Raw genomic sequence first — 27,246 nt, 5'->3', positions numbered from 1 at the left:
ATGACCATGGTGTTGGTGTGCTTGACTGGCCAGCAAACTCACCAGACCTGGGGTATTGAGAAACAAGAGACCAAAAAAATGCAGATGACCTGAAGGTCACTGTCAAAGAAACCTGGGCTTCCACACCACCTCAGCAGTGCCACAAACTGATCACCTTCATGCCACGCCGAATTGAGGCAGTAATTAAAGCAAAAGGAGCCCCTACCAAGTATTGAGTACATATACAGTAAATAAACATACTTTCCAGAAGGCCAACAATTCACTAAAAGTTTTTTTTATTTTTTTTATTGGTCTTATGAAGTATTCTAATTTGTTAGAAATTTGTTGTATAGTGAATTGGTGGGTTTTTGTTAAATGTGAGCCAAAATCATCACAATTAAAAGAACCAGAGACTTAAACTACTTCTGTCTGTGTGCACTGAATTTATTTAATACACGAGTTTCACAATTTGAGTTGAATTACTGAAATAAATTAACTTTTCCACGACATTCTAATTTGAGATGCACCTGTAAGTAATCTTAAAAATGTGAATTACAGGTTCAGTGTACATCAGATCACTCAAACTATTTTTGTTAGATTAACATTTTCTTTAGATGCTTTCAGAATGCTTCTCAATGAACCAATTTCTGCTACGCTTTCTGTGTATTTAGACTCCAGATTCTGAAGGACCATTTTACATACTCGCTTTATGTCAACATATGTCGCTCTTTGTTTGAGAAGGACAAACTACTCTTCTCCTTCTGCCTCAATGTCAACCTGCTCAAACACAACAAGCTCGTGAGTAACTGCCTCCACTTCCACACAGCTGTGATTTATTGAATCAATAAGCTAAGGCAAGACAGTACTTCATCTGATAAATAATAGTAAGAATGAAGAGGTTACTCTCACACAAGGCCTCTTAAGGTTAATGACTTGCATGCATCAGTCTGACAATGTTTATATCATCCCTGTTTTAAATGATCCTGTAACATTCGTCCACATAAACACGAGTTTAACCGGTTTAATCGAAGTTTAAGTGATTTATAATGTGTTCTTCACATTGGCTCTCCATGCCTGAGCTGCTACACAAGTTGCAAGTGTCTATCATCCATTTATTGTGCTGTCAGTAGTTTTGTCAGCTCCTGAATCAAGTGGTGTGGGGGCGATGCATCAGTACATTTATTTTCATAGACTGCGGCTTTTCTGGTGGCAACTTTAAGACTCATTCACTGTTGCTTTGTTCTTCTGAGTTGGATATTTAATCAAGCACAACTGCTGAAAAACAAACTGTGTTGAAACTAAGTGAAGGAGAATTTTCATTGTAGATATAACTGAATGACATTATGCATGGACAATTTTCTCTTACCACCTTTTCCTTTCTCTTTAAGGTGGATGAGAAGGAATGGCGTTTTCTCCTGACAGGCGGTGTGGGTCTGGATAACCCTCATTCGAACCCCTGCACCTGGTTGCCTAAGACATCCTGGGATGAGATCTGTCGATTGGATGAGATGGAGCACTTTAAAGGCCTGCGGAAAGACCTGGCTCGACTCCGGGAGGGCTGGAAAGAGGTTTACGATAGCAAGGTGCCATTGAGATTAAGCACACACTATTTCTTTTCTGCTCAGTGGTGTGAAATGGACAGGGGAAGTATGAAAGGAACACCAGATTTTTCATTTTATGGTCTGTGTGTGTGTTCTGCAGGACCCCCACCACACTGCTTTCCCTTCAGAGTGGCAAGAAAAACTAGGACAGTTCCAGAGAATGCTGGTTATAAGATGCTTACGGCCAGACAAGGTAAGGATCGTTCTATTGATTTTACTAATACACCGTGGATTGGATCAGGAAATAAAACGGTCTGGAATTCTGTCTAAAATTGAATGATTAACTAATTATACATTAGTAAGACTTATCTGCAACCATTCAAAAGTTTGAGGTCAGTAGGATTTGCATTAGGTCAAACATGAAAGTAAAGACATAATGTTACAAAAGATTTCTATTCATTAAAGAAACCTGAATTAATGCAATGTAATCCAATGTAATTTCCAGAAAAAGAACAGCACAATAAGAGCTGTTTCTTGGGCAAGAAATAAGCATATTAAAATGATTTCTGAAGGATCTTGTGACACTGAAGACTGGAATAAAGTCTGCTGGCAATTCAGCTTTGCCATCACAGAAAACAGTAATCTTAAATTGCAATAATGTCACAATATTTCTTTTTTACTGTTGTGTTTGTTAGATGTAATACTGTGTAGTACAAATGTAAGAATTTGTGTATGAATGTTGGGCCTCATTCACAATTAGCAGTGGAATATTCTGGTCTACTTTCTCAGGTTTGGCTCCAGTATATTGCATAAATGCAAAAAACACTAATAGGCCATATGCCTAACAATAAATATTCAATAACGTGTGTCCACCAAAGCGTTTTTAGCAAGCTGAAAAAATGTCAGCCGCTCTTCTTAAAACAACCAGCTGGTGGTGCTTAAGAATGCTTTGATGGCACAGTTTTAAAACGCTGGAAATTTCCAGCTGAGATGCTTTGGTTGCAATGATTTGAAATATCAACGGCAGTAATGTATTACTACTATTATCTCATTTTGAAGAATATTACTGAATTTAAAAATGCAGTAGCCAGCAATATTAACTTCTCTATTGTTGTTGTACAAGTAACTTTAGGATGATTGGTCCGTGTAGTATTTGTTCTCCTTCTCCATTGATTGGACGGCTGGGTAAAAAGTGACAGTGACAAGCACTGTGTTTTACCCAAAGCTAAACAGTTTATCATCTCAGCTACAAAAAAAAACAAAAACAAAAAAACAGAGCAAACGACCTTGTAAAATATTATAATGGAAGTGCATCAAATTCAGTGTCATCAGTTTGCCAAAATGAACACAGAACCTTTTACACACCATTTACACGTGGTAGGGAGCAGGTGTAAATGTTTCGTTCCAACTAACATTTTGAAAATACAAACATTTTCATGAATTCGAAAGTTTACGTCAGAACGGCTTTACGAACGATTTACATAAATTCGTTCTGTTCGTGTTTCATGAATGAGGCTCATTGTGTAGTACTCAGTAAGAATTCACATTTGGACTTGGACCTTTTCTCTACCCATCTTAGATTGTTCCCATGGTTCAAGAGTTTGTGTCAGACAACTTGGGGCAGCAGTTTATTGAGGTGCCACCCTTTAATTTGGCCACAGCTTTTGCCGACAGTCACTGCTGCGCTCCACTCATCTTTATTCTGTCTCCGGGATCAGATCCCATGGCAGCACTGCTCAAGTTTGGTGAGGAACAGGTATGGACAATTAAGGACATTAAATCTCTGTAGATATTTGGGTTTTGGTTCATTTTTTTGCATCTGTAATTTTTTTTTTAAAGGGTTGGTTGACTGCTTTTTTCTAGGCTTGATTCTGTTTATGGGGTGCAGTCTAACGTGTTAATGCTTTGTTTTTTGTTTTTTTTAAAAACACTATCTTTCACGTAATTTACATTTATTCAACACCGCTCTGTCCCTTCTATTATGAACGCTCTGATGATTTTCTGGTTTTATGAAGCCCCTCACTCAGAATTACGCAATGGGCTCAGATTGGTTAGCTGGCCCAGTGTGTTGTGATTCGCTAAACAGCCTAGTGCAGTCCAGAAACGTCACACCCCTCACCTCAGTGGCACATGCTCCAGTTGTATTGTAAACAATGATGTCATCAATATTGCTTATGAATTTGAGCCCGATTGAGACCCAGAGAATATTAGTGAAGAGGATCGCACAGAACCTTTATACACCCCTAGTTTTGATGGCATGGCAACAACTCTTCCTCTTCTCTAAAACAACGCAACATTTATGTAAATATTAGGGTTTGTGATGTCACCAACCTGGGAAGCAGCTTGTTGTTGTCCCTACGAGCTGTAACTGTAGGCATTAAACTGCCATAATTTTAAAAGACAATATCTCAGTTTGCATTGAACTTTCAGCGGTGTAACTTTGCAGATATGGTTTATACTCAAACAGCAACATTATACACTAACTAACTAAAAAAGTGAAATCACAATCAACCACCCCTTTAAGGGTTTTGGTTTATGTGTGATGTCTTGTGTGAAGGTTGATGCTCTTTCTATTGTTAATACACCATGTCTGCCTTGTTGTTCAGGGTTTCTCAGGCAACAAACTGACCTCCCTGTCTCTGGGACAAGGTCAGGGCCCCATCGCCATGAGCATGATTGAGACTGGCATCAAGGAGGGAACCTGGGTGGTTTTACAGAACTGCCACCTGGCCACCTCTTGGATGTCCACCCTTGAGCGTGTTTGTGAGGTAGTACATAAAGATTAGATGATCCAAACATGATGGGATGGTAGCTGTTCATAGTAATTGTGTGCATGTCTACAACATAAAACAAGGTCCACCAATGGAAATACTCTGAAGCAGCATTTTGACTTTCTGCAGGAGCTGAATCCAGATACCACTCACCCAGATTTCCGCTTGTGGTTGACCAGTTACCCCTCTCCCAACTTTCCCGTGGCTGTACTGCAAAACGGAGTCAAAATGACCAATGAGGCTCCCAAGGGGCTGCGCTCCAATATAATCCGTTCTTTCAACATGGACCCCGTATCAGACCCTGAGTTCTTTGACAGTAGCTCAAAGCCGGTAGGTCTTTCACAGAGGGTTTTTAAAGTGCTCTCAATATGATGCATATCCTTTGGTCTTAATGTTTATTTGTGACCCTGGACGACAAAAGTCTTAAGTGTCAATTTTTTGAAATTGAGATTTATACATCACATGAAAGCTGAATAAATAAGCTTTCCATTGATGTATGGTTTGTTAGGATCGGACAATATTTGGCCAAGATGCAACAATTTGAAAATCTGGAATCTTAGGGTGCAAAAAAATCTAAATATTGAGAAAATCGCCTTTAAAGTTGTCCAAATGAAGTTCTTAGCAATGCATATTACTAATCAAAAATTAAGGTTTGATACATTTACGGTAAGACATTTACAAAAAATCTTCATGGAACATGATCTTTACTTAATATCCTAATGATTTTTGGCATAAAAGAAAAATCGATAATTGACCCATACAATGTATTTTTGGCTATTGCTACAAATATACCCCAGCGACTTAAGAATGGTTTTGTGGTCCAGGGTCACATTTTTGAACTCCGTTATGTGTAAGAAAAGTGGCATCTGTTTGTGTGTTTTCAGGCTGTCTTTAAGAAGCTGCTGTTCAGCCTATGCTTCTTCCATGCCTTGACCCAGGAGAGGAGAAAATTTGGTCCTCTAGGCTGGAACATCCCCTATGAGTTCAACGAGACAGACCTGCGGATCTCAGTCCAGCAGCTACAAATGTTCTTGGACCAGTATGAGGTGAGATCACACATGTACCTGTCTCATCTTTGTATTCACACACAAACAAATTTCCTTTTACTGTTCTTGAAACACACACACACACACACAATCTTCACGTCACCCTCTTCCTTTTCATGCTTTCCAGCGTGCCCCTTTAAACCACCCCTAAAAAAAGAGCATTCTTGACATTTTCCCAACTTCAGAGAAGCACTCCTCACACTTCCCTTCCTCCTTTCAAAACAAGCAGACTGCACAAACTGATCAAGAGCCTCCCTGAATGCTCTGACATTTCTCCAGTGCTACGGAGTGCCACCCACTGCATTAGCAAGGGAAATTTCAACAGGAAATGTCACAATCCTGCCACTTCTCTGTCCATCTTTTCATATCCCGCCTGAAGATCGTTATATCGAACCCACCAGCCTGACATGCAACTCCACTTAATAAAAAAAGAGCCTTTGTTGAGCGGCCATACTTTTAAGACACATGAAAGGTTGTTATTGGGGTTTTTTTCTTGTCTTTTTTAAAGCAATCTAAACAATAGGGTGAAAAAGTTGGGGCACAGCCCTCACCATGAGTCCTGGTCAGAATGATGTAGCCACACTATGCAAAACGAAAATAAATAGCACTCATGATAAGAAAGCTGAGTCGTAATCATGAGGACTCAAACTTTTTTTTTTTTTTTAATTAGCTTCACCTCTGTCAAAAAAGAGCTGAGTTGCAAAAATTCTTCATTATGGAAGTGGATTTGTCATCTGTTCCCTTTAAATGTTTCTGATTACTTATTCTGACCATCCCAAGACAGTTTTTATCCACCATATAGTTCATAATATTAAGTTTAGTTTGGGTTATATGGTAATTTCACTCTTTTTGTTTGTTCTTATTAGGAGATCCCTTTTGATGCTCTTCGCTACATGACAGGAGAGTGTAACTACGGAGGTCGTGTCACAGACGACTGGGATCGCAGGACCCTACGCACAATCCTTTCTATCTTCTACACCCCCGAGATCATTGACACTGACTACAAGTTTGATCCTAGTGGCCTGTATTACTCGCCACCAGAAGGAGATGTAAGACACACTATGTACAGCATATTCAGTCTGTCATATTATATGTCCATTCAAAAGTTTGAGTTTGGAAAGTTTTTAAAAAAATTTTGAAAGAAGTTTCTTATGTGCATGAAGGGTGTGAAACATTATTACAAATTAAAATAACTGTTTTGATATATTCCTACTTTGATATATTTCAAAATGTAATTTATTCTTGTGATGGCAAAGCTGAATTTAAGTCATTATCATGTCTTCAGTGTCACATGATCCTTCAGAAATCATTCTAATATGCTAATTTGGTGCTCAAGAAATATTTCTTATAATTATCAATTTTGAAAACAGTTGCATCACGTCAAATATTATTTCTTAAGTTCAAGAAAAAATACAATAAATATAGTATAAAGCATCCTATGAAAATTACACAAAGACATGAAAATTAAGGAATATAAATATACTTTTCAGTGGATTGAGCAGATTTTTTTTTTTTTAGAATCAGCAGATGGATACAGCAGAGTTGATTAAGTTATCAGTGCTTAAAGAACACATTTTATAGCTTAAAAAAGCTTGTCCAGTTCTAGAGGGGTTATGTCAGACAAAATTTCCACAGCTGACATTAAAGCTAGTTTTTCTGCAATATTAAAGCAATATTTCTGTCATATAAAATTCAAAGAGATTCTCTACAGCGATAACGCCGGAAATCAAACTGAACTAAGACATTTTCCTTCCTTCATCATATTTCTTTCAAAGGAAGACCATATGCACCTCTGCAAGCTGAGGTTTCTCATTCAAAACAAAGCCTAAGAGAAAACCACAATTCTGGTCTTTGTACAAGCTCAGTCAAGGTGTTTGTCAGCTCATGGGTTAGAATCCCTCCCACATTATACGGCTGTGTTTAAAATGCCTACAGATATAATTGACTTTGGTAAACAAAAAAACTTGCATCTTTTGGGGAGGCATTGGTCCGCCTCTTTATGAAAGTTCTGAAAAGGAATTATGAGCTATAAGTTCAATAACTAAACACAGCGGGTTGCTGCCAGTGGTGATGTCTGATTTATTTGCGAGCACATGTATAATCTATGCCCAATTTTATTTGGCATTTTCTCTCAAAATCTTTTATTCATGAATGTCATTTGCATAGCCATTATTATAAATGTCAGCAATCTCAAGGGTAGCCTGTTTTAAGTGCATGCCATTATTTAGCATCGCCATCCTGGATTTAGTTTTGCATTAAGAAGCTGATTGTTTCCTTTTCAGTATAACAGCTACATTGAGTACACGAAGACACTTCCTCTAAATCCCTCACCTGAAATCTTTGGTATGAATGCCAATGCTGATATTACTAAGGACCAAGTGGAAACGCAGCTGCTGTTTGACAGCATTCTTCTCACTCAGGTGCATGAACACATTTACTTATTGGTGCAAAGCAGCTAGTTTAAAGTAGCTCTTCAAGTACTGTAATGACCTGTTTGATGTTTGTACATTTTTTTTGCCCCATTTCTCCCTCACAGTCCCGTTCTTCAGGTGGCAGTGCTGCATCTTCAGATGACATGGTGTACGAGGTGGCTGCAGACATTCTCAATAAACTTCCTCAAGATTTCGATACAGATGCTGCCATGCGCAAGTACCCCACCAGCTACAACCAAAGCATGAACACAGTGCTGGTGCAGGAGATGGGACGATTCAACAAACTCCTCCAGACTATCCGGGATTCGTGTGTCAACATCCAGAAGGCCATCAAGGTCAGAACATTAGCAAAACCACTGTGAAGGTTCAGCACTACTGTCGATCATGTTTCCAGGTCTTCGTTCTTTCTGGTCTGAGCACAAATTGTACTCCCGATTTTTCCAGTTAGCCACATTCAATTAGCTTTCAGGAGTATATGGTAGCATCACGTTTTTTCTCTTGGAAAGTTGCAATTTTTTCTAAAAGGCATGATGATTTTGTTTGCGTTGATCCATTGTTTCAAATTTGCACAGTTTTTGAATTATGCTACTATTTCCACACAAACCTTTATATAGAAGCAATGCAAACTAAGAAAAGCTTTTGAACATTCACTCCCTGCTGAAAGATACGAGGAAAATTCACTGTGCCCCAGGGCATGTCCTAATGCTGTGCACTCCAGCTGAGCCTCCTTGTCCTTTACTTTGACTGACAGCTCTGATCCCAGTTAGCATTACCGCCCCGCAGGGTGAGATGGATGCATATGCTGAGATCTGATCACAACCCTGGTTTTCATTTGCACATTGTGAACCTTTATCCTATAATCTAACCCTAAAATAATCCCTTTATCTTTCCTGACTACAGCTTGATTTCTGCTGTGAGGAGCCTCTCTCCTTTACCCTTTCATTATCATTCATGATCATACATCTCTATACCACGTAAAAAAAACAACTTTGAAACCAGCACTTAAAAAGACACAAAGAAAAGGACAACATAACTTTTCCCTCGAAGAGAAAATGGCAATATACTGTAAATATGACTGCTATGAGGAATACACACAGGTGTCATGGTCTTGCAAATGTGCTCAGTGATACTGTATTTCTAAAAATAAATAAATGATAAAGAACACTCTTGATCATTTAAAACAATCAAGGTAAAAGGACACAAAACCAATGAATGCGTGTGTGTTGGCATAGGGTCTGGTGGTCATGTCTGCTGAACTTGAGGAAGTTGTCAGCAGCATTCTGAAGGGTCGTATCCCTGCCATGTGGATGAAGAAGTCATACCCCAGCCTTAAACCACTGGGAAGCTACATCAATGACTTTCTTGAAAGACTCCAGTTTTTACAGGTAAATTCTGTAGTCATTAAGCATGTATAATAGTATACTTTTCATTCCACCCTAAGTTGTGCCCTACACACTTTGTCGTGTGGAAATCACAGTAATCACTTAGACAAACATCCTTTGAGTCTTAAAGGCTACAGTCATTTAATATTCAGTTTGGTGTCTATAAGATGTTTTATTGGAAAAAAAGTACTTTTATTAAACAAGGATGCATTAAATTTACCAAAAGCTACTGTAAGGAAATTTACATAATAAGATTTACATATATTTCAAATAACTGCCAACTGAATAGAAGTGCTATATACTGTAAATACATTTTTGGATTCCACAAACACAGTCCTGTAATAATGTAACCACAATACATCATAATAATTGATAAAAGTCTTTACTTCAAATCGATTGTTTTCCAGTGAGTTGTTGGAAGACTAAAATGCACATTCACACATAAAGCAGTTGAAGCAGAAAGCATTCTAGTGTGCATTGTGAGCCACAGGAAAATCACATGAAATGCAGCTGATGTACTGTCTCATTCAGTGAGTTCAGATTACAACACTGCTTCTGCAAAGGACTGAATTGTAAATGTATTATACAAGCACTCTTCCTTTCAATAAAAAATTAAATAAAACTTTGAGCCTGTTACATTCCAAAGGCTTCTTTTTGGCCTTCAAGATATGCCTCTAGAATTAGTTGTGACTGCTGATGTTATGTTTCTTGATTTTGGTCTTTAATATCAGTATCATCTGTGTCATCCACACAGGGTTGGTATGTGGATGGCACGCCTGCAGTGTTCTGGATGTCCGGGTTCTTTTTCACTCAGGCCTTCCTCACTGGAAGCCAGCAGAATTATGCCCGAAAATATACCATCCCAATTGACCTGCTCAGCTTCGACTTTGAAGTCATGGAGGACAAGGAACACAAAACCCCCCCAGAGGATGGTGAGAAAGACAAAGAGGGAGTATTGACAAGCATGAAATGTAAAATATATGAGAGGGAAATGGGTAACAAGTGACAAAAGGGAAGAGAGACACACAGTTTCATTAACCCCTCGCCGCGGCTGAGTGCCATCAATCAGAGTCAACATTACAGTGCTCTGACATCAGACCCCTGCTGCTCTTTCATCAGTACATGATGAGCATCTCTCCAGAGGAACCCCATCTCTCTGAGGCCATCATACACTGCATGAGGCTGTTTATGAGTGCCTTTGACTTTAATAGACTCTTTGTTGTGTCTACTTTATTTTTTATAGTTCAGTCAGTCAGTGTATAAAATAGGACGGGTCTTTAGTTAGTGTGCAAGGGTGTAAAGTACTTCACTATTCAAGTAGTATTTTGAGGATTTTCTACTTGTACATTTTTAATGTAAAAATGATACTTTAAGTACATTTTTTGCAGCTCCTCATGTCTTAAATATTTGAGCTTACAAGCCAATCAAACTATGCTGCCAGCTAAACTTTAACCAGTGACATCCATTTAAGCCTGTGTCCTTGTGAAGAGACATCACATTAGTCACCACAATACACTGTTTGACCTAAAGCAGTATGTTTTAATTATAGTTATTGCTGAAGATGGATGAATGCGACTCAAGCGTGAACACGGTCAATGATCAATCTATGTAAAATCAGCTGCTTCTGAATTTAAAGTAACAGGTTCCATGATATTGGTTTAATGTGTGTCCTGTAGTCTCGCATAGTAGGGACATTGCAAAGCAAACTGTCGAATCACAATTCCCAAAGTTATTTCAGCAGTCAATTTTTAGAGACTAAGAAAAAAGGTTCCATCTACCTTCTCATGCTCCCTTCTTAAACTGTATCTTTTTTTGGCTTGTTAAAGGTATAGTTCACCCAAAAACAACCCTCTACAATGCGAGTAAATAATTCACATATGCGACTAATCTTCACTCTGGGCGACTAAATGATGTCTAATATTAGCCAATGGCTAATAAATTCTAAGATTTTACTCGCCAGTGTGTGAGTTGGAGGCTAAGTATAAGTTTAGCACAGATATATTTTCACTCGCGGAACACTATGACTGAGCGCTTCAGAGCTTCGCTCGCGGAACTAGTACGCAAACGGCAATCTCATTGGCTGCAGAGCCATAGAGAGACTGGCTGGTGCTCACGTGTTTTGATCTCAGCGAATCAGTTAGAGTGAACGCACACAACCTGATTAATATTCATGAATCTAGCAGCTCGTTAATCCTAGTGCGTTTTATACTGTTCTTATTAGCAGAATTATTATTATCATCTTATCAGTATTATTGTTAGTTTTTTTGTTAGTTTTATTTTTATTTTTTATGGCTCTGGTTAATCCTAAGTGCGTTTTATACTGTTCTTAATAGCAGAATTATTCTTCTTCTTATTATTATCAGTATTCTTGTCAGTTTTTTCCCTATATATATATATTTTTTTTATATTAACACTGAATGACCAAAAAAGCACCACCACCAGTCCTAAATTCAGTTTAAATGTCTATGTATTCATACATGGTTACTAACTTTTAATTCTAATTACTAAAGTTCTATCATTAAATAATACTTGATTATCATAATGTCATATTATAATGCTTGACTGACTGATGTTAAGAGTGTACTTTCAGATATTTAAAAAGCTGTACCATTTTCAAACATATACAGTAGGCTATATATATAGAGATATAGAGATAGATATAGATCTAGTATTATAAGTCAGGTGAGTAAACAAAAAAAATTTACTAGCCAATGGCGATTCAATTGCCAAGGTGTCTGTAGAGGGTTGCAAAAATGAAAATTTTGTCATTAATTACTCACCCTCATGTCGTTCCAAACCTGTAAGACCTTCGTTTATCTTCGGAACACAAATTAAGATATTTTTGATGCATTCCGAGAGCTCTCTGACCCTGCATAGACGGCAATGATCCTAACACGATCAAGGCTGAGAAACGTAGCAACGAGATCGTTAAAATAGTCCATGTGACATCATTGGTTCAACTGTAATTTTACGAAGCTACGAGAATACCTTTTCTGCGCAACAATTCGTCTCCTCCGCGTCACCCTATAGTGCCATTTTGGAGAGTATCACATGCGTAAACAATGTATGCAATGTATGTACGCGGATATGTTTACATTCAGATCAAAGCGTAAACAGCGTATCCGTGTACGGTGCTGCTGGCACAGAACAGCATACATTGTTTACGTTCAGTGGATACTCCCCAAAATGGCACTATAAGGTGACGCGGAGGAGATGAATTGTTGAATAAAGTCGTTATTTTTGTTTTCGTAAAGCTTCGTAAAATTACGGTGGAACCACTGATGTCACATGGACTATTTTAACAATCTCCTTGCTACGTTTATGAGCCTTGATCGTGTTAGGATCCTTGCTGTCTATGGGAGGGTCAGAGAGCTCTCGGAATGCATCAAAAATATCTTAATTTGTGTTCCGAAGATCTTACAGGTTTGGAACGACATGAGGGTGAGCAATTAATGACAGAATTTTCATTTTTGGGTGAACTACTACTTTAAATTCTAAAATTCTCATGATGGGCTTTCACTCCGGAGGTGCGTTTGCATAGTTCCTATAACAATGGTGGATGAACAAGCTTTTTTGGTATGTCTGCACTATAGTAACTTGGCACTATTTTAGTTATAGGAATGCCTTTTGGGGGGACTAAATTGACCCTTCACAAAGACCTGCCCCCCTTCGTTACTGTTGCTATGTCCAACAAACCATGCCGCTCTCACGTCACACATTCTTGCATAGTGAAAAACACATTGCAAAGCAAAGAGTAAACTGACCACGAGCTGACAGACAAGACAGAGTAGGTTACTTTAGGTATGAAAAAGTCTCCGCTTTTAAGAAATTCAAACAATAAATACTCTTTTCGGGCTCTTGATTAGCCAAATGCATGTCATATGAAACACTGGCTTCCACCATTTTTAAAAAGTCATTTAAATACACAGTTTGCATATACTCCACAAACTAACTCCACGAATATGGAAAACAGTGATTAGATGGACTGACTCTTAAGTCCAGGAACTTTTCCATCCTCCATCCTCCAGTTGTTGACGTTAAGTGTTGTTCAGATTACATTTTTGTTAGCTGGATTATGTCACTTAAGAGTTCTTACTGGCGGAAACTGGTCCTAGGGGAAAATGTAGTTATTGGGAGATCACCCTGGTGGCTAGTTCCTATAGTGCGAAAGCCCTTATGCAGTAGCCATATTTTTTCTAATTATTAATCCTCAGTACTTTCTTTATTTTTGCTCAGGTGTTTACATCCGTGGCCTTTTCTTGGATGGTGCCCGATGGGATCGGAGAATAAAGCGCTTGGCAGAGTCTTACCCCAAAATCCTGCATGACACCATGCCTGTGGTGAGAAGCTGCAAAATGTAAAATCTCAGTCTAATGAGGCTGACGACATCATGCATAGCCCCTGATGTGGGTGCATATTACACAGAGATTTAAGTCACAAGAAAGTCATTCCTTTGGAATGAGCAGTCGGTTGAAGAATGTATTAAACCTGCAAATACTTGCAATTCAAAAGTTTCAGTGCAATTCAAAAAAATTGATTTGCCTGTAGGCAAACTATAACAGTAACTATGGTAACAAGAAGCAATTTTGAGAGAAAAGATTTTCTAATTTCACAGCAGCATGCAAAAATGTTAAATCAAGGGACAATAATGCTTAAAATCCAAATGTGCACACTTTAAAAAAACAAAAACAAAATGCCACTGATAATGTATTAAGAAAGTGAATATGCTGATTTTAATTCCAGTGCAGCCACAACACAGCTAGAGAAGTGCTTTATTCTCTCTTCAGTACCAAATAATAATACATACATAATACATTTTAAGGGAAATCTGAACTTCAGCAGCCTACACCCAGCAGATGGCCTGTGCTGACACCCATTTTTCACATTTCCTTGAAGACAGCTCTTTTCATCACCATGTACTTCAACCAACTCTTGGGAAACTTGAAAGTTTAAGAAAAAAAATCTACATTATAAAAAAAGTTGTTTTGTATTTAAATACAGTATATGAATGGAGTTCTAGTTATGTCTATATATGACATGAATATCATAGCAGGTGAGATTCAAATAGGTTATTAAGTATTCTTAACAGAACAGGAAGAGAAAACAAAGATTTCTATTAATTCTGCCCTCTTTATTCAGCACAATGCACATTGCCACAATAAATAATGCATTCACTGCTGTTTAATATTCAGACATTTCAGGACAACTCCTTACCAAAATAACTTTTTGACAAGAGCTGAACTTAATTAAACATGCATTTGTTACTTACGGTAAAACTTTGAAATGCTAATTTCTTTGGAAGGCCATTATTAATTTCAGCTGAAAGCATTTCATCTGAAACACTGAAAATAAACATCCGTGAGTCATATTAAAACCGCCAACCTTTAATGTACCCGTTTGTTTCAGAGGAGGTACATTAAGTGCTTCTGATAAAAGGCTGTGAATTTGGTTTTGGTGACAGTCGTCTTTGTTTTTCAGTTATCCTGGATACCAAGCCAAGGAAAATGGGTTAGATTATCAACAAGGGAAAAATGAAAGTTGATTCACCACCATATTCTTGGTGACTTAGAAATGTTGAAATAACCAACCACATCCCATTATACTGAAAATGCATATTTATATAGTAATCAAAACAGATTGTTGAGAGAGAGGATGAGCAAAGAAAATGCTTCTCATCTACACATCATACTGTCTATCTGCAGATCTGGCTGAAGCCCATGAAGAAGCAGGACATTCCTGAACGTCAGTGCTACATTTCTCCTGTCTACAAGACCAGCGAGAGACGTGGAACCCTTTCCACCACTGGACACTCCACCAACTACGTCATAGCAATGACCCTGAATTCAGACGTGCCTCCAGAGCACTGGATCCGTCGCGGCGTGGCCTTACTGTGTCAGCTTAACTCATAGATACACTTCTTGTATCCTTCACTTCACTCTAGAGTAAAGTATCTGTAGCTAAATAATATTTTAGATTTAGAAATACCATCAAATACCATCTGTCTAGAGACAAAATTTATACTATTTAATAAACACATGAACAAGTCTTCCTATCTTCTAAAATGAATAAAATATATAATAGCATTTTAATAGATAATAAATTATACATTTTAAAGAGATATATATATATATATATATATATATTTGTTTTTAGAGAGTAGAACAGTTTTCAGAGAGATTTTTAATAAGCTGAAACACTCAAAGTAGGCTTTGCAAACTTTATTTTCCACTTCTGACAAAGAAATGCACAGACAATCAGCAAGAATGGCAAATGTATTGAAAACGCTTTAACATCCAAGCTGTGTAAACAGAGGATTTAAAAATAAATGTCTTCCCAAACAACTGACAATACTCAAATGCGTTTAAGTAAATATCTGGATGGTCCTTTTTTGGAATACACTGTAAAGCATGAAGCAAATTGGTGTGCGTCATTTTTAGTTATTTCTTTGCACCACTTAACCGAGGTGTTTCATTTGAGCTCTAGAGCTCGGTTTCGGTTAAACAAAATGGACAACTTCATTTCACAGACGTACACGGGCTTTAGACCTAATCTCTGACGACTCTGATTAGGCTTGCTCACATGACCCCTAAAACTCATTGGCTTTACATTCAAGCTGTGAAAATTAAGTTCTTCAGGGAAAGAGGAAATCAACTTTAAGTGTTCTCATATCTCCATTGTATAACAGAAATGAAAACTAGACACTTTCACTTGTCTCATGCATGTTTCCATTAATTAATAACGATACACACCCACGAGAACAAATAAATGGATGTCACATGGTGACAGGATAAGCATGAATCACATAACATGCCCCACCAACTCATGACGGTAGAGGATTCAAGCAGCGAACACAGCCAGTGGAATGTGTAGAGGCGACTGCGGGCACAGGCAGCGCTTGTGCGCAGTTTTAGAAACAGCCCATATTTGGCACAATCAAAATGTTGCACACTCATTAACGAGAATCGCATCAGAGGGGGACAGATGAACAGACGTTCTGTAGCTTTGATTGTAGTTTCATACAATTGCACATAAGGCCAATGATCGAAATGTGTGCATTAATTTTAATAATAGGAGGGTGTCAAGAAACGAGAGCATTTAAGATTGTCAAAAAAGAACATTTCATAATGGCAAACTCAATTTTTAGGTTTAAAAAGGAATGGTTCTCCCAGAAAGCAAGTTTTTAGATGGTCAGTGTATAAAAGGTGCTGATGTCTCACAAAATAACATTCTGAATTTTCCAGTAATACCAAACATGTCATAAAATTAAAATAAAGTAAAGGTATTTCAAAATGCCAACTTGTTCAACAAAAAAAACAAGTCTTCAGTAGCAAATCTCCTTTGGGGAAGATAATTATTTCTTGAACTTCTTCAATTGTAACAAGATCATTATTTACAACAACTCCACTTGGATATGAAAATCAACTCTGAAAGTAGTCTAGATCATGATAATTACTATTTTATCAATGAACAAATAGACTTCCCAAAAGAAAAGTGATGTATTCCTTGATGGACAGATATGCGTAGACAGTTGTTCTTCATTTAAAAATCACAGTGTTTTAGCATTAGCTTTAATACTGGACATGTTCAGTCACTGTTCAGCTGACCTCATGAATGTGATCGGTCTTTTGGCAGCATCGTGTACGAGGTTATTCAAAACACAGTTGCATACCTATTTCTTCAATACTCAGAGTTGGCCAAATCACTAGTACAATCTTAGACAATAATAACAGAAAAGAAAAGAAAAAAAAAAGCAAATGAAATTCTAAGACTGTGGACTACGAATGGTAAATATAGTGTAAGAAATACACAAGTAGTCAATGTTGACAGCAAAGCGCAAACCAAGTGTGTTGTTTTTCATGATCCTGGCAAACAATACTGACCAGTACTTCTCAATAAAAAAAGAAAACTGCAGTGTTGATGCCAGTTGGACTCTGTTGCACCATATTAGCACAGTTCTGTGCCTGACACGGAGATGGTGTAACACACTAGACATACACAGCACAACACGCCAGTTACGAATGAATGGACTATGAGATACAATACAGATGAATGAAAGAGCTAAACATGACACTGAATGAGTGACTGATGAATAGCTGCTTCTCTCTAGGACACAGTCCTACAAAAAAAAAACTACAATATTAAAGGGATAACCCAAATACTGGGGAGTGCTTCTCATGTGCTGTGGATGTGTCTGATTGGAAACACATACTCAAAAAGAAAAAGAAAAAAAAAGAACTGATTAAGGACAAGAGAGAACGGTCTAGTAGAGAGGAAGAGATGAGAAATGATGAAATGTAAACATGTTTGTTTGCATGTCCATGTCCACTGTAAGCTACTGATGCTGTCTTTTGAGACATGCCTGCAAGACTGTACCATCACAAAACAAAGCCACTTTAAGGCAAAGCACGTGTGTGAATGTAGCTGATGAATGACGCCACCCCTGACCTCAGGCTCCGGCTAGAAGCCAAAGTCAAGCACAATGTGATCCTCGAAGATGGCGATCAGCAACATGATGCCGAACCCTGTGAGCATGCCCAAGTTCTGCAGGACAAAGTGACCCATCTCACAGCGCTTGTGCTCCTCACTGTCACCATGAAGCATCTCTGGTAACTGAAGAATAAAAAGAGGAATGTCATATTGTTAAACAGAAGAAATTACATTCTAACATTGATAGCTCATGACAAACACTAAGCAAACAAAAATCAAGGTTTGCTGCATATACAATAAATTATAGAGAAATAAATCTAGATAAAGGGCTGCAAAATCAAAATAAAAAGAACTCCGTGAGCTTGTGCTGAACTGCAGGAACTGACAGCGTCGGTGATTATAACAGAAGCGCTCTAATATTGACAATAATATTGTGTAGAATTTATTTGAAACTTGAATAATTGTGCTTTTTATGCTGTTTAGAGGTTCAAAGTGACTATATTTACTGATGTTTAAAATAGCACTAAATGAATTCACAAACAGTTGTCAGCTTATTTTCAAAGTGTGAGAGGTCATTAACACAAATTTTTGCATTGGAAAATTCAAGATGTGGGGCTGTAGAATGAAAAAAGAATTGGCAAGGTCTAGAGATGCTTTTTTTTTTTTTTTTTTATAAGTTCAACAAATTTTTTACAAACAATGACATGCATGAGACACTACAAAAGACATGAGACGTGAGCATAATGCTCAAACATCCATCTAGAGCTTGTTAACATAGAAAAACAATGGACAAGCAGTGCCGTGAAATGCAACAACAAGGGCCCTAAGATGGCATGAAATAAATCATTTCAAGCAATCAATAATTATAACATATTTATGCAGCCCAACTGGCAAGCAAATAAATCCGTATTTTGGTTCTCTTACCATATCCACTAATGCCACATAGAGAAACATGCCAGCAGTAACGGCAAAGATCCAGCTGGTGACGTTGTGCGTGTACTGTCCCACAGCCGTGCCGATCACCATGCCAGCATAAGCCATCAGAGCAGAGAGGACATTGTACACAATGGCTTGCTTCACTGACATCCCAGCCTTCAATAAAACAGCAAAGTCACCTGGAGACAAACACAAATGTGCACTATTAATGTACAATAAACAACAATACAGCAGTGTGGGTATAGTTAGTTTAGCCCATGCTAAACCTGACAATAACTGCAGTGAGATCAGGCTGTCCTTCTAAATCCATCAAAAGAGAGTTTTTTCTTGTGTTTCAGCAATTCTATGCTGCCGCTCCTTTGTTCCTAATTACTGAATATATATGTGAGGTTCCTTCATGACCATTGGTTCTTTATAAACTGCACTCTGGACCTTTGCTCTGTGTCACCTGGCCCAATTAAATCAGTCGTCAAAGGCAATTAACGGCACTGCAGGGTAGTAAAAAACACTTTATTATAGCTGTCTTTCTCCAGCCACAACATGGGGAGATAGATTCTCAGACAAAATAAAAGGAGATCCATCAAACGTTATTAGTGTTAAGTCCCATCAGCTCCACTGGATGGCAGACAGTAAAGGTAAACAACATCAAATGCAAAAAAAAATCATTGTTACATCAAAGGCATACTCTGTTGATGTTACTGCTTCTGTGGTATTGTAATGTCTGGTTCTTTTGTTTAAACAAAAAGGGGAATTTAAAAACTAGTGGCCCTCTAGACCGCAAACTCAAAACTTCATAAAAAGCTTTACTGTGTTTTAAAAGTTGTATGTGCCGCTGTGTTGTATTAGATGACTGTTTGTTTTTTATTCATTTAAACATGAAAAGGAGAGCATAGAAAAACAGCTGGAGCTCTTCGCCTTGATGTTCCAGAGTTGATATAAATCGATAATAGATAAAGGAGACCTCACTGTCGATAAAACCTGCAGACTCAAAACAGGACCACCACATCACCCTAAAGCTAAGTCTGACCTCTCTCACTGACATGTTCCTATCCTTTTTCTGGGTTAAGGCCTGTTCACACCAAGGACAAAGTTACCACGGATAAAGTTTTATTAATTATTCTAATTCTACGAGAATAGAGAAATCCACACCACAGCTATAACAATAACGACAAAGAGGGAAAGATATTGTTAAAATCATGACAGCCAATCAAAATCCACCTGACTTTAAAGAGCATTTAAAGCGACAGACAACATTAACTGTAGTGCACGCTCATAACGAACAGAGCATGATTGTTTTTTGATGTGAACACTAATATAGTTTTCATTCTTGGTGTGGACAAGCTTTTACTTTTTAACTTCTACTGCACACGCATTTGTCAAATGTAAGAAAATGGATCTGCTATTTCTACATTTTGTCTCTCGACATACTGCAACTGGTTAAGCCACTTACCTAGTTCATGGGGCAGTTCGTGACAGAAAACAGCCACTGAAGTACTAATGCCTCCTGTAATATTAGCACTGAAAGCAGCACCTGTAGGTGACAAACACAGTTCCTCAGATACAGAAACCCTTTTAATTCAAGACAAACAAATCTGCAAATGCTTTCAATGTACAGAAACTGACCTATAGCAAGTCCATCACTAAAGTTATGCATGCCATCTCCCATGATCACCATCCATGCTATGCTGGAGATCCCTGCATCTTTCATTTCCTGGTCAGAGTGACAGTGCCCATGGTGGGAGTGACCATGTCCGTTCCCGTGTCCATGCTTTTTTGATTTTGCCTTTGGCCTACTGTCCTCTTCTGTTTTTACTGGCTCCTTGTTGGCGTGATCTGAATCAGAGATGGAGAGTGGCATTTTGCTGGGTGAATCCAAAGGCTGCAACTCCGTCATCTGAGTGTCATTGTGTCCTGCTTCACATGTTGCACCTTCTCCTGCATGAAAACAGAGAATGAAAGGAGTTACTCCAGTGTCAAAAGTTCAGTATATCGGAAGAGACTTGAAGGCATCTCCAGGATATCAACACTCACAACTTTACTTAAAAGCCAAATAAAGTGTGCAGGGATTTGATGACGAAATGATGAAGACCCACCCTCTGTTAGAGGCTTCAGATGGAGCCACTCGGCATCTGAACGCCTGTTGAGTTTGTGATCTGACAACTTCCTCCCAATCTTTGCTTGCTCTCCTTTCTTCTTCCTCTGGCAGAGGCTTCCCTGTGGAAGCAAGCACCTTTATAAGCACTAGGTTCTGAGAATAAAATCCAAGGTCCATGCACTAAAAGCCCCACTATCTGCAGCAATTATGGATTATATTTTAGTCTTCCATAGCTCTCAGCTCTGTCAGTCCTGAACAAGCATGTGTGAAGTAAAAAGCAGCTTACTTGCCACTTTTGCAAGATTTCTAACACCTCTCTCCTGTGTTTAAAGCATTGTGGTGCCTCTCACCCTTTGGTCCCTGTAGTGTTTGAACATGCCAATGCAATGTTCAATTATGAAGAGGAGGTAGATTCCTGCTAGTGCAGTCAGTCCTTTCCAAACTCCATCAAACTTGGTCAGAAAGTCTGTGGGTTCTTCCTCTGCGAGTCCTCCATGGCTGTGATCATGGCCACTTTGAGCCTGTAAGGTATAAGAAAGGTTTGATTACTTGGGCTGTGTAGTTTGGACCTTTGCAATGGTTAAATCTTTGTTTGTCCCTAAAGAGTGAACTCACATGAGGGAGTAGATGTAGTAAGGCGTCACCACTGAGGGTTCCCACGGCCAGCGCCACCAGGAAGGTCAAGAGAAACTTGAAGCAGGACTGGTTGAGGATGGGCACCAGAACAACACCCAGCAGAGACAGCAGGCTGATGATGGTGATCGACACAAATCCCCACATCCAGACCCACACTGCAGAAACACAATCAGTGGATTAGACTGAACTCAATGAGTTTCAACTAAGGTAACTCTAGCAACATTAAACTGTTTTAATAAGGTTTAGCAATGATTCTCAACCATTTACTATGTCTGTTTACCCTCTTTATCCGCTAGCAAACTACACAGATAATGAAAATTGTATACGAGTGAATATACTTTGTAAAAACAATTGTACTAGAGCAGGATCACTTGTTTACATTTACATTTATGCATTTAGCAGACGCTTTTATCCAAAGCGACTTACATTGCATTCAAGTTACAGTTTTTACATTTTATCAGCTCTTGCTTTCCCTGGGAATCGAACCCATGATCTTGGCGTTGCTAGCGCCATGCTCTACTATTTGAGCTACAGGAAAGCCTTTCTACTTGTACTAGAGCAGGATCACTTGTACCTGAAGATGTTTCATCTTGTACTTCAGCCTCAACGTGGTGATAATGAAGGATGCAGAAGCGTCTGTCTATCTGATAGAGCAGAGCTGGACATAAATAGGTGAACTGCACTGGAGATATGAGAGAATCCGAGCTCAGTCCATAATGGTGTAGCAGCTCCGTTAAATTCAGACACTGAGGGAGAGACAAAGAGTTTTACTTTGATTCATTGCTCGATTCTCCTTTATTCATTTTACAACACAAACAAGAAATATAAATCACATATAAAATATATCTAATATTAGTACCAGGAAAGTGTGAAATCCACTAGTTAATGGACATAAGAACTCATTTTCAATTTTACTTGAGTGAAAGTAAAAAAGTATTTGATTTATAATGTACTTAAGTATTAAAAGAATTTAAATATTAAAAGGTACTGATCGATGAACAATGCTTAAATACATTTTTATTTAAATATACTTCATCCTACAATAAGGAAGATGACATTAAATGTATTGATCTGCAAACAAATGGGAAAAATAATTACCAATAATACATCAATAATTACACATGCAGAAATCCTGCATATCAAAACATTATATACTAAAATTTCAGTTTAAGCTACTGATAATTAAAGAGTGCAAACAAGAAGAAAAAAACAACAACATACTATCATATAGTATTTAAAAATGTATTTTTATAAAAAAAAAAAACTAATATGATAAATTCATTATAGTGTTATATTTGGACTCCACGTCTTAAGTAGGCTATTTAAGGAATAGTGCATCTGACCCTAGTTCTGTCCTAAATCAGAAGATATATATTTCAACCCAATACATGTATGGCCACATGAACTTTAAGAATCATATACTTTTTTGTTTGTTTAGATAAATCGGTCAGAGGGGTTTGACCGAACGATTAGTTTTTTTTTTTTTTAGTTTTTTTACATGTTTTTATTTTATAAATCATCCAAGCACCCGATTCCTAGCCATTTCTAATATACATTTGATTAATATGACTAAATATTATTAAATTGTAAAGAAATTCCAGGATCAGTTCCCTCTTCACATAGGCCTAGTATTTTCATCGGGTCAGTCGTAGAAAAATCTGACTGGTTGATATCTTTTGACGTTTAATCCAGGTGTGAAAAGAATTAATATCTAGCGCAAGAGCACGGAGAGATTTGCGATTGCACAGGACAACGTTTGAGCACGCACACGCACACTTGAGCGAGAGGAGAGACAAGTTTTTAGTGGGGTTTTGTCCGGTTTTGTGCGAGAGAAATACGCGTGCGACTGCGAGCGGGGAGATTCACATTATATTAATCTGCTTTTGCGCTACAAAAACGTGCTCTCGACATTTGGCATTAAAATAACGCCATACATATAGACTAATCCCCGAGTAGACCAACTAAGAGAAACCATTTCAAATGACTCTTGAAGCACATCTGAAGGGCAAAGCCTTTCATAAACAACCCGATAGGACAGACACTAAGATGTACCTCCTCATGTTGGTGAAGAACACCATGTGCATGTGATTTCACAGACAGATCTTCTCCTGGAACCTCTCTCCTGCCCCTCTGCGACTGAATAGGGCTGTGATCCTGGCTGCTATGGTCATGGTCATCTCTTCTTGTCTCCAGCTCGCCAGCCTGAGTAACACTGATGCTGGTCTTGTTGCGTCCTCGATGAGCTCTGGCTTTAGGTGGTCTGCTGTTTCTCCTGGGTTGTGTGGTGGGTAGCTCAGATGGGGCAGAAGGCTGTATTCTGGGTGTGAGATGAGGGGATGCTGTGTGGTGCTCCATGCTGTCAGGACTATGGAGATGAGGGTGGGGATGCTTGTGGTGATGGTGGTCGTGATGATGGTGGTTTTGGTCACTGAGATCATTATTTTCTTGTGCATGTTCACTACTCTTTTGCTCAAGCTGGTCATGGTCATCTTGAGTATGAGGACTGTCCGTAACATGCCTGTGAATATGTTTGTGATCACTGTCTTTCTCATGTTCATGTTCATGTTCATGTTCATGTTCATCGTGATCATGTTCACGATCATGGTCATGGTCATGGTGATCATGATCATGTCCCTCAGATCCACTGCGAGTGGTGCTCTCGGCTCCGGTGCCAAGTGTTTTGCTGCATGGTAGCTCCTCGGCAGGGCCATGTTGTTCATTCTCGTGGTGGGGATGTTGATGGGTCTCGTGTGAGATGTGGGGCTTCTGATGAGGATGCGGATGGCTGGCTGAATGCGAGTGCCGACCCTCCTGAACCTCGAGAATATCTAAGTGTGCCACATGATCGTGGCCCAGGTCTTCATGCTCCAGCCCAACCACACGCACTTCGCCCAGCCCTAAACTCAACAGCAGACTCTGGAAGCCTTTAAAATCCAGACGATCCTTGTGGCCGTACCGACAGAACAACTGCTGGATGTAGTAACGTTGCTCGTTCTCTGCAGATTCGCCATGGCCGCTGTGCACAAAATGGTCTGATAAACCATCGCAGGACAATTCTGAAATCTGCAGGTCACTGTGGATGTGGTCGTGATCACCGTGGTTGTGCCCGTGGTGATGGTGAGACCCTCCTTCATGGCAGTGACTGCACTGATGGTACAGCAGGGTCAGCACGCAGAGAAAGCAGAATCTGGTATGTGTGTGAACTCTCATTATCTCCTCGCTTAGAAACCTCTGTGAAGAAACAGAAATCCAACTCAATACATCAGAAATACATCTAAATTGTTGGTCACACTTTATTTTAAGGAAAACTGATCTCATCGTAATGTTTCAACAGCAGTATGAACTACTGGCGACAGTTATGGACTTTTACGGTAATCATCTAATCTAAAACAGTTTTGTATTTAAAGTAGCATCTACAAAAGACCCGAACCGAAACCTATTTAACAGAATACAGATGTTTGTTGCACATAACCCACATTATTCACTTATTTGATTATTAAAAAAAAATCTAAATGGGTTTTAATCTTGAGAGCCATGTTATTATAGGGAAAAAAATCTAGATCTATCCCTTTTTCCAGGAACTGATAGATTCCCAGCTGGAAAAGTACTGAAGCCTTAATGGTCCCCCTACAGCAACTACTGTGAGCCTGGAGGGGAAAGTGTGATCAATCTGCTACCAAACAAAACAGAGCATGAGAAAGAGTCTTTTCTTCGATCTGCATACAAGAGCCACAAATAAGAAAAATGTTTGTGAAATGGATCTGGGTGTGAGTGTTCCCAAAAGTTTTATTCCAAAAGCACTGCCATTTTTTTCTGTAGCTTGTGCTGCATATTATATTCTGCTAATTGGTTATAGCAGATTAAGCCAATATTCCTTTTTCTAGAAATCTGGTATATTAAAAACAATATGCAGGCACAACAACATACTTCAGCTTTTGCAGCGGTCTTTCATGAGTTTATCATGTTGAGGAAATATGAGATCTACTGTGAATTGTGTTTACAGGGAAAAAAAATGTATACCTACACTAAGAACAAAATACATTTATATGCCGCAGAGTGTAAAACGTGAAGGAATATATTGCAGTCGGATAATCATTTATCAAACATAACTTCCCTATTGGAGGGAATCATACATCCGTCAAACAAAAGTCAATGTGTGAAAGCAATTAGCTTTCACAGATTTGCTATGACTTATGATTTCTTGCATTTAGGTTCCGAGAGTAAAAAGAAAAAAAAAATAAATCCCCCAACTGCATGTGAACAAGTCTAAATCAACCACAACTAGGAGGAAAACTAAAACCTATAGACAAAAAATAAGCCATGCATATAATACAAAATAATCAAATTTTTTGAATAGTTCTTAAAGTCAAAACATCCTGTAAGCAGTACTTACGACAGCCTGCGCTCCAGCCTGTTAAAAGTGTGTGAACTTGAAGCTGGTTAAAACATAGTATAATTATGATCCTTCCTCTCGACAGCACAGTGTTTATAAACATGAGAGTGGAGTGACCTCTGAACCCTTCAGGAGATAGGATGGGGCAGGAGTGCTGATAATCCTGCCTCACTGGCTCAATATGCTCTTTGTTAGTTATATGACATCCCAAAACTGGCTGAACATTTTGTAAAAAAATCCTAAAACCAGCATAGTCATGTGCTGCAGAGACATCATAAGACAAATACTAGAGGACTAGAACTACTTCTGCTTGAAAACACTTGTGATCAAGTGAATAAAAGGCAGAGGGGCCCTTCAATTGAACTTTTAATTCACACCAAAAACACCACTCCACTGTTCTCAAATGAATTTTCAGTTAAAATACGCCAATTACATTCTGTAGTGTCCTCATACATCATAAAAGGGAGTGTTAAGGAAATTTTCTGTTATCTGTTCATGTCATGAATGGAAGGAAATGTCATGAAAGTCATGAAACTAAATTTCCAGTTTATTTTAAGTAAGAGTTAAACCTAACCCTAATACGATGTCTTTAAAATGTACTAGCAAATATGCATGTTTAGTGTTGAACCACCAATCCTTTGAATCACCAAAATTTAGTGCAATTCAGAACAAATGCATGCTGTATCACAACAGATGATACTCGAGACATCATCTGTTTTTGTCTGCAGAGCCATTGTCAGTACAGAGGTCATGCTTTCTGAATACTGTGTTGTGCTTGGATGGTAATGGGAAGGATAAACTGAAAGCACATTTTTCCATAAGCTCCCGTTCCACTTGTTCCAATCATTCCGCTATATATGAGAAGAGCAGTGTGCCATTTAGTGAGGTGTGTTAATATAGTGTCCTCACACACAGAGGCTGAAATCAGCACTCAGGGCCTCAGGGATTGTGGCTGAGATTCTTCTCATTGCTGCATGTCTGTGATGACCTTAACTAAAAGCCATCTAAAGAGGCTACCAAAGAATATTTACTTATATTTATTTAAAATGTGCAGTTTTACTGTATTGGGGGGTCCAGGGGGTCCGAAAACCAGTCAGTATCGGGTGTGACCACCATTTGCCTCACGCAGTGCAACACATCTCCTACGCATTGAGTTGATCAGGTTGATGATTGTGGCCTGTGGAATTATGTTACTCTCCATAATGGCAGAATATGGTAACACAGGGGAGAAAAATAGTTTGCGCACAAAAAGTAGCTTTCTTGTAGCTTTGTAAAAATTACATTTGTGTTCCGAAGATGAATGAAGGAATTTTCATTTTAAATTTTATATTATTATTATTATTATTATTATTATTAATATAAGCCAACGCTGTATTTCCTAATAAATATGTGCTAAAGTGCAGACAAAGCAAACTTAAGTACAATTTGATGAATGGTAAAGCCTGAGACGCACTGCATGATTTTTGGCTGTCCCAGACAAAGGTTGGCATCGTGAAATAATCGCGGCGTTTTCTGTGATCGTGGCTCTTTCGCCTCTTCCAGTTTTATTCAGCACACATAAAAAATACAACTGCTAAAGAGTGATTTATCATGCTCTTTTTGTTTACC

General features: G+C 38.5%; 2 protein-coding genes across 6 annotated transcripts in view; one reads left to right on the top strand and one right to left on the bottom strand.

Annotated features, from left to right (window-relative positions):
- Window positions 1–17,253, top strand: part of dnah7 (dynein, axonemal, heavy chain 7) — a 74,691-nt gene extending 57,438 nt beyond the window's left edge. For both annotated transcript variants that reach the window (XM_058786204.1, XM_058786203.1), the window contains exons 52-65: window positions 651–777; window positions 1,368–1,562; window positions 1,681–1,773; window positions 3,100–3,276; window positions 4,127–4,288; window positions 4,421–4,621; window positions 5,176–5,337; window positions 6,204–6,386; window positions 7,620–7,757; window positions 7,874–8,104; window positions 9,002–9,154; window positions 9,906–10,083; window positions 13,388–13,491; window positions 14,854–17,253. In XM_058786204.1, coding sequence (XP_058642187.1) covers window positions 651–777; window positions 1,368–1,562; window positions 1,681–1,773; window positions 3,100–3,276; window positions 4,127–4,288; window positions 4,421–4,621; window positions 5,176–5,337; window positions 6,204–6,386; window positions 7,620–7,757; window positions 7,874–8,104; window positions 9,002–9,154; window positions 9,906–10,083; window positions 13,388–13,491; window positions 14,854–15,060 — 2,311 coding nt within the window. In that variant the 3' untranslated portion in view covers window positions 15,061–17,253. The remainder of the gene's footprint in view (window positions 1–650; window positions 778–1,367; window positions 1,563–1,680; window positions 1,774–3,099; window positions 3,277–4,126; window positions 4,289–4,420; window positions 4,622–5,175; window positions 5,338–6,203; window positions 6,387–7,619; window positions 7,758–7,873; window positions 8,105–9,001; window positions 9,155–9,905; window positions 10,084–13,387; window positions 13,492–14,853) is intronic.
- The window catches only part of slc39a10 (solute carrier family 39 member 10), a 22,380-nt gene continuing 10,488 nt past the window's right edge, over window positions 15,355–27,246 (bottom strand). For 3 of the 4 annotated variants that reach the window (XM_058786206.1, XM_058786205.1, XM_058786207.1), the window contains exons 2-10: window positions 23,298–24,476; window positions 21,820–21,991; window positions 21,225–21,400; window positions 20,960–21,130; window positions 20,608–20,728; window positions 20,138–20,449; window positions 19,965–20,045; window positions 18,503–18,693; window positions 15,355–17,761 (exon numbers count right to left, since the gene is read on the bottom strand). In XM_058786206.1, coding sequence (XP_058642189.1) covers window positions 17,609–17,761; window positions 18,503–18,693; window positions 19,965–20,045; window positions 20,138–20,449; window positions 20,608–20,728; window positions 20,960–21,130; window positions 21,225–21,400; window positions 21,820–21,991; window positions 23,298–24,455 — 2,535 coding nt within the window. In that variant the 5' untranslated portion in view covers window positions 24,456–24,476 and the 3' untranslated portion in view covers window positions 15,355–17,608. Of the gene's footprint in view, window positions 17,762–18,502; window positions 18,694–19,964; window positions 20,046–20,137; window positions 20,450–20,607; window positions 20,729–20,959; window positions 21,131–21,224; window positions 21,401–21,819; window positions 21,992–23,297; window positions 24,477–25,638; window positions 27,054–27,246 lie in introns of those variants that run through there. The other variant, XM_058786208.1, reaches the window with a different exon arrangement.

Source organism: Onychostoma macrolepis, chromosome 09 (genome assembly GCF_012432095.1).
Source record: "Onychostoma macrolepis isolate SWU-2019 chromosome 09, ASM1243209v1, whole genome shotgun sequence".
Classification (NCBI taxonomy): domain Eukaryota; kingdom Metazoa; phylum Chordata; class Actinopteri; order Cypriniformes; family Cyprinidae; genus Onychostoma; species Onychostoma macrolepis.
This window is presented reverse-complemented; position numbering and strand designations above follow the sequence as displayed.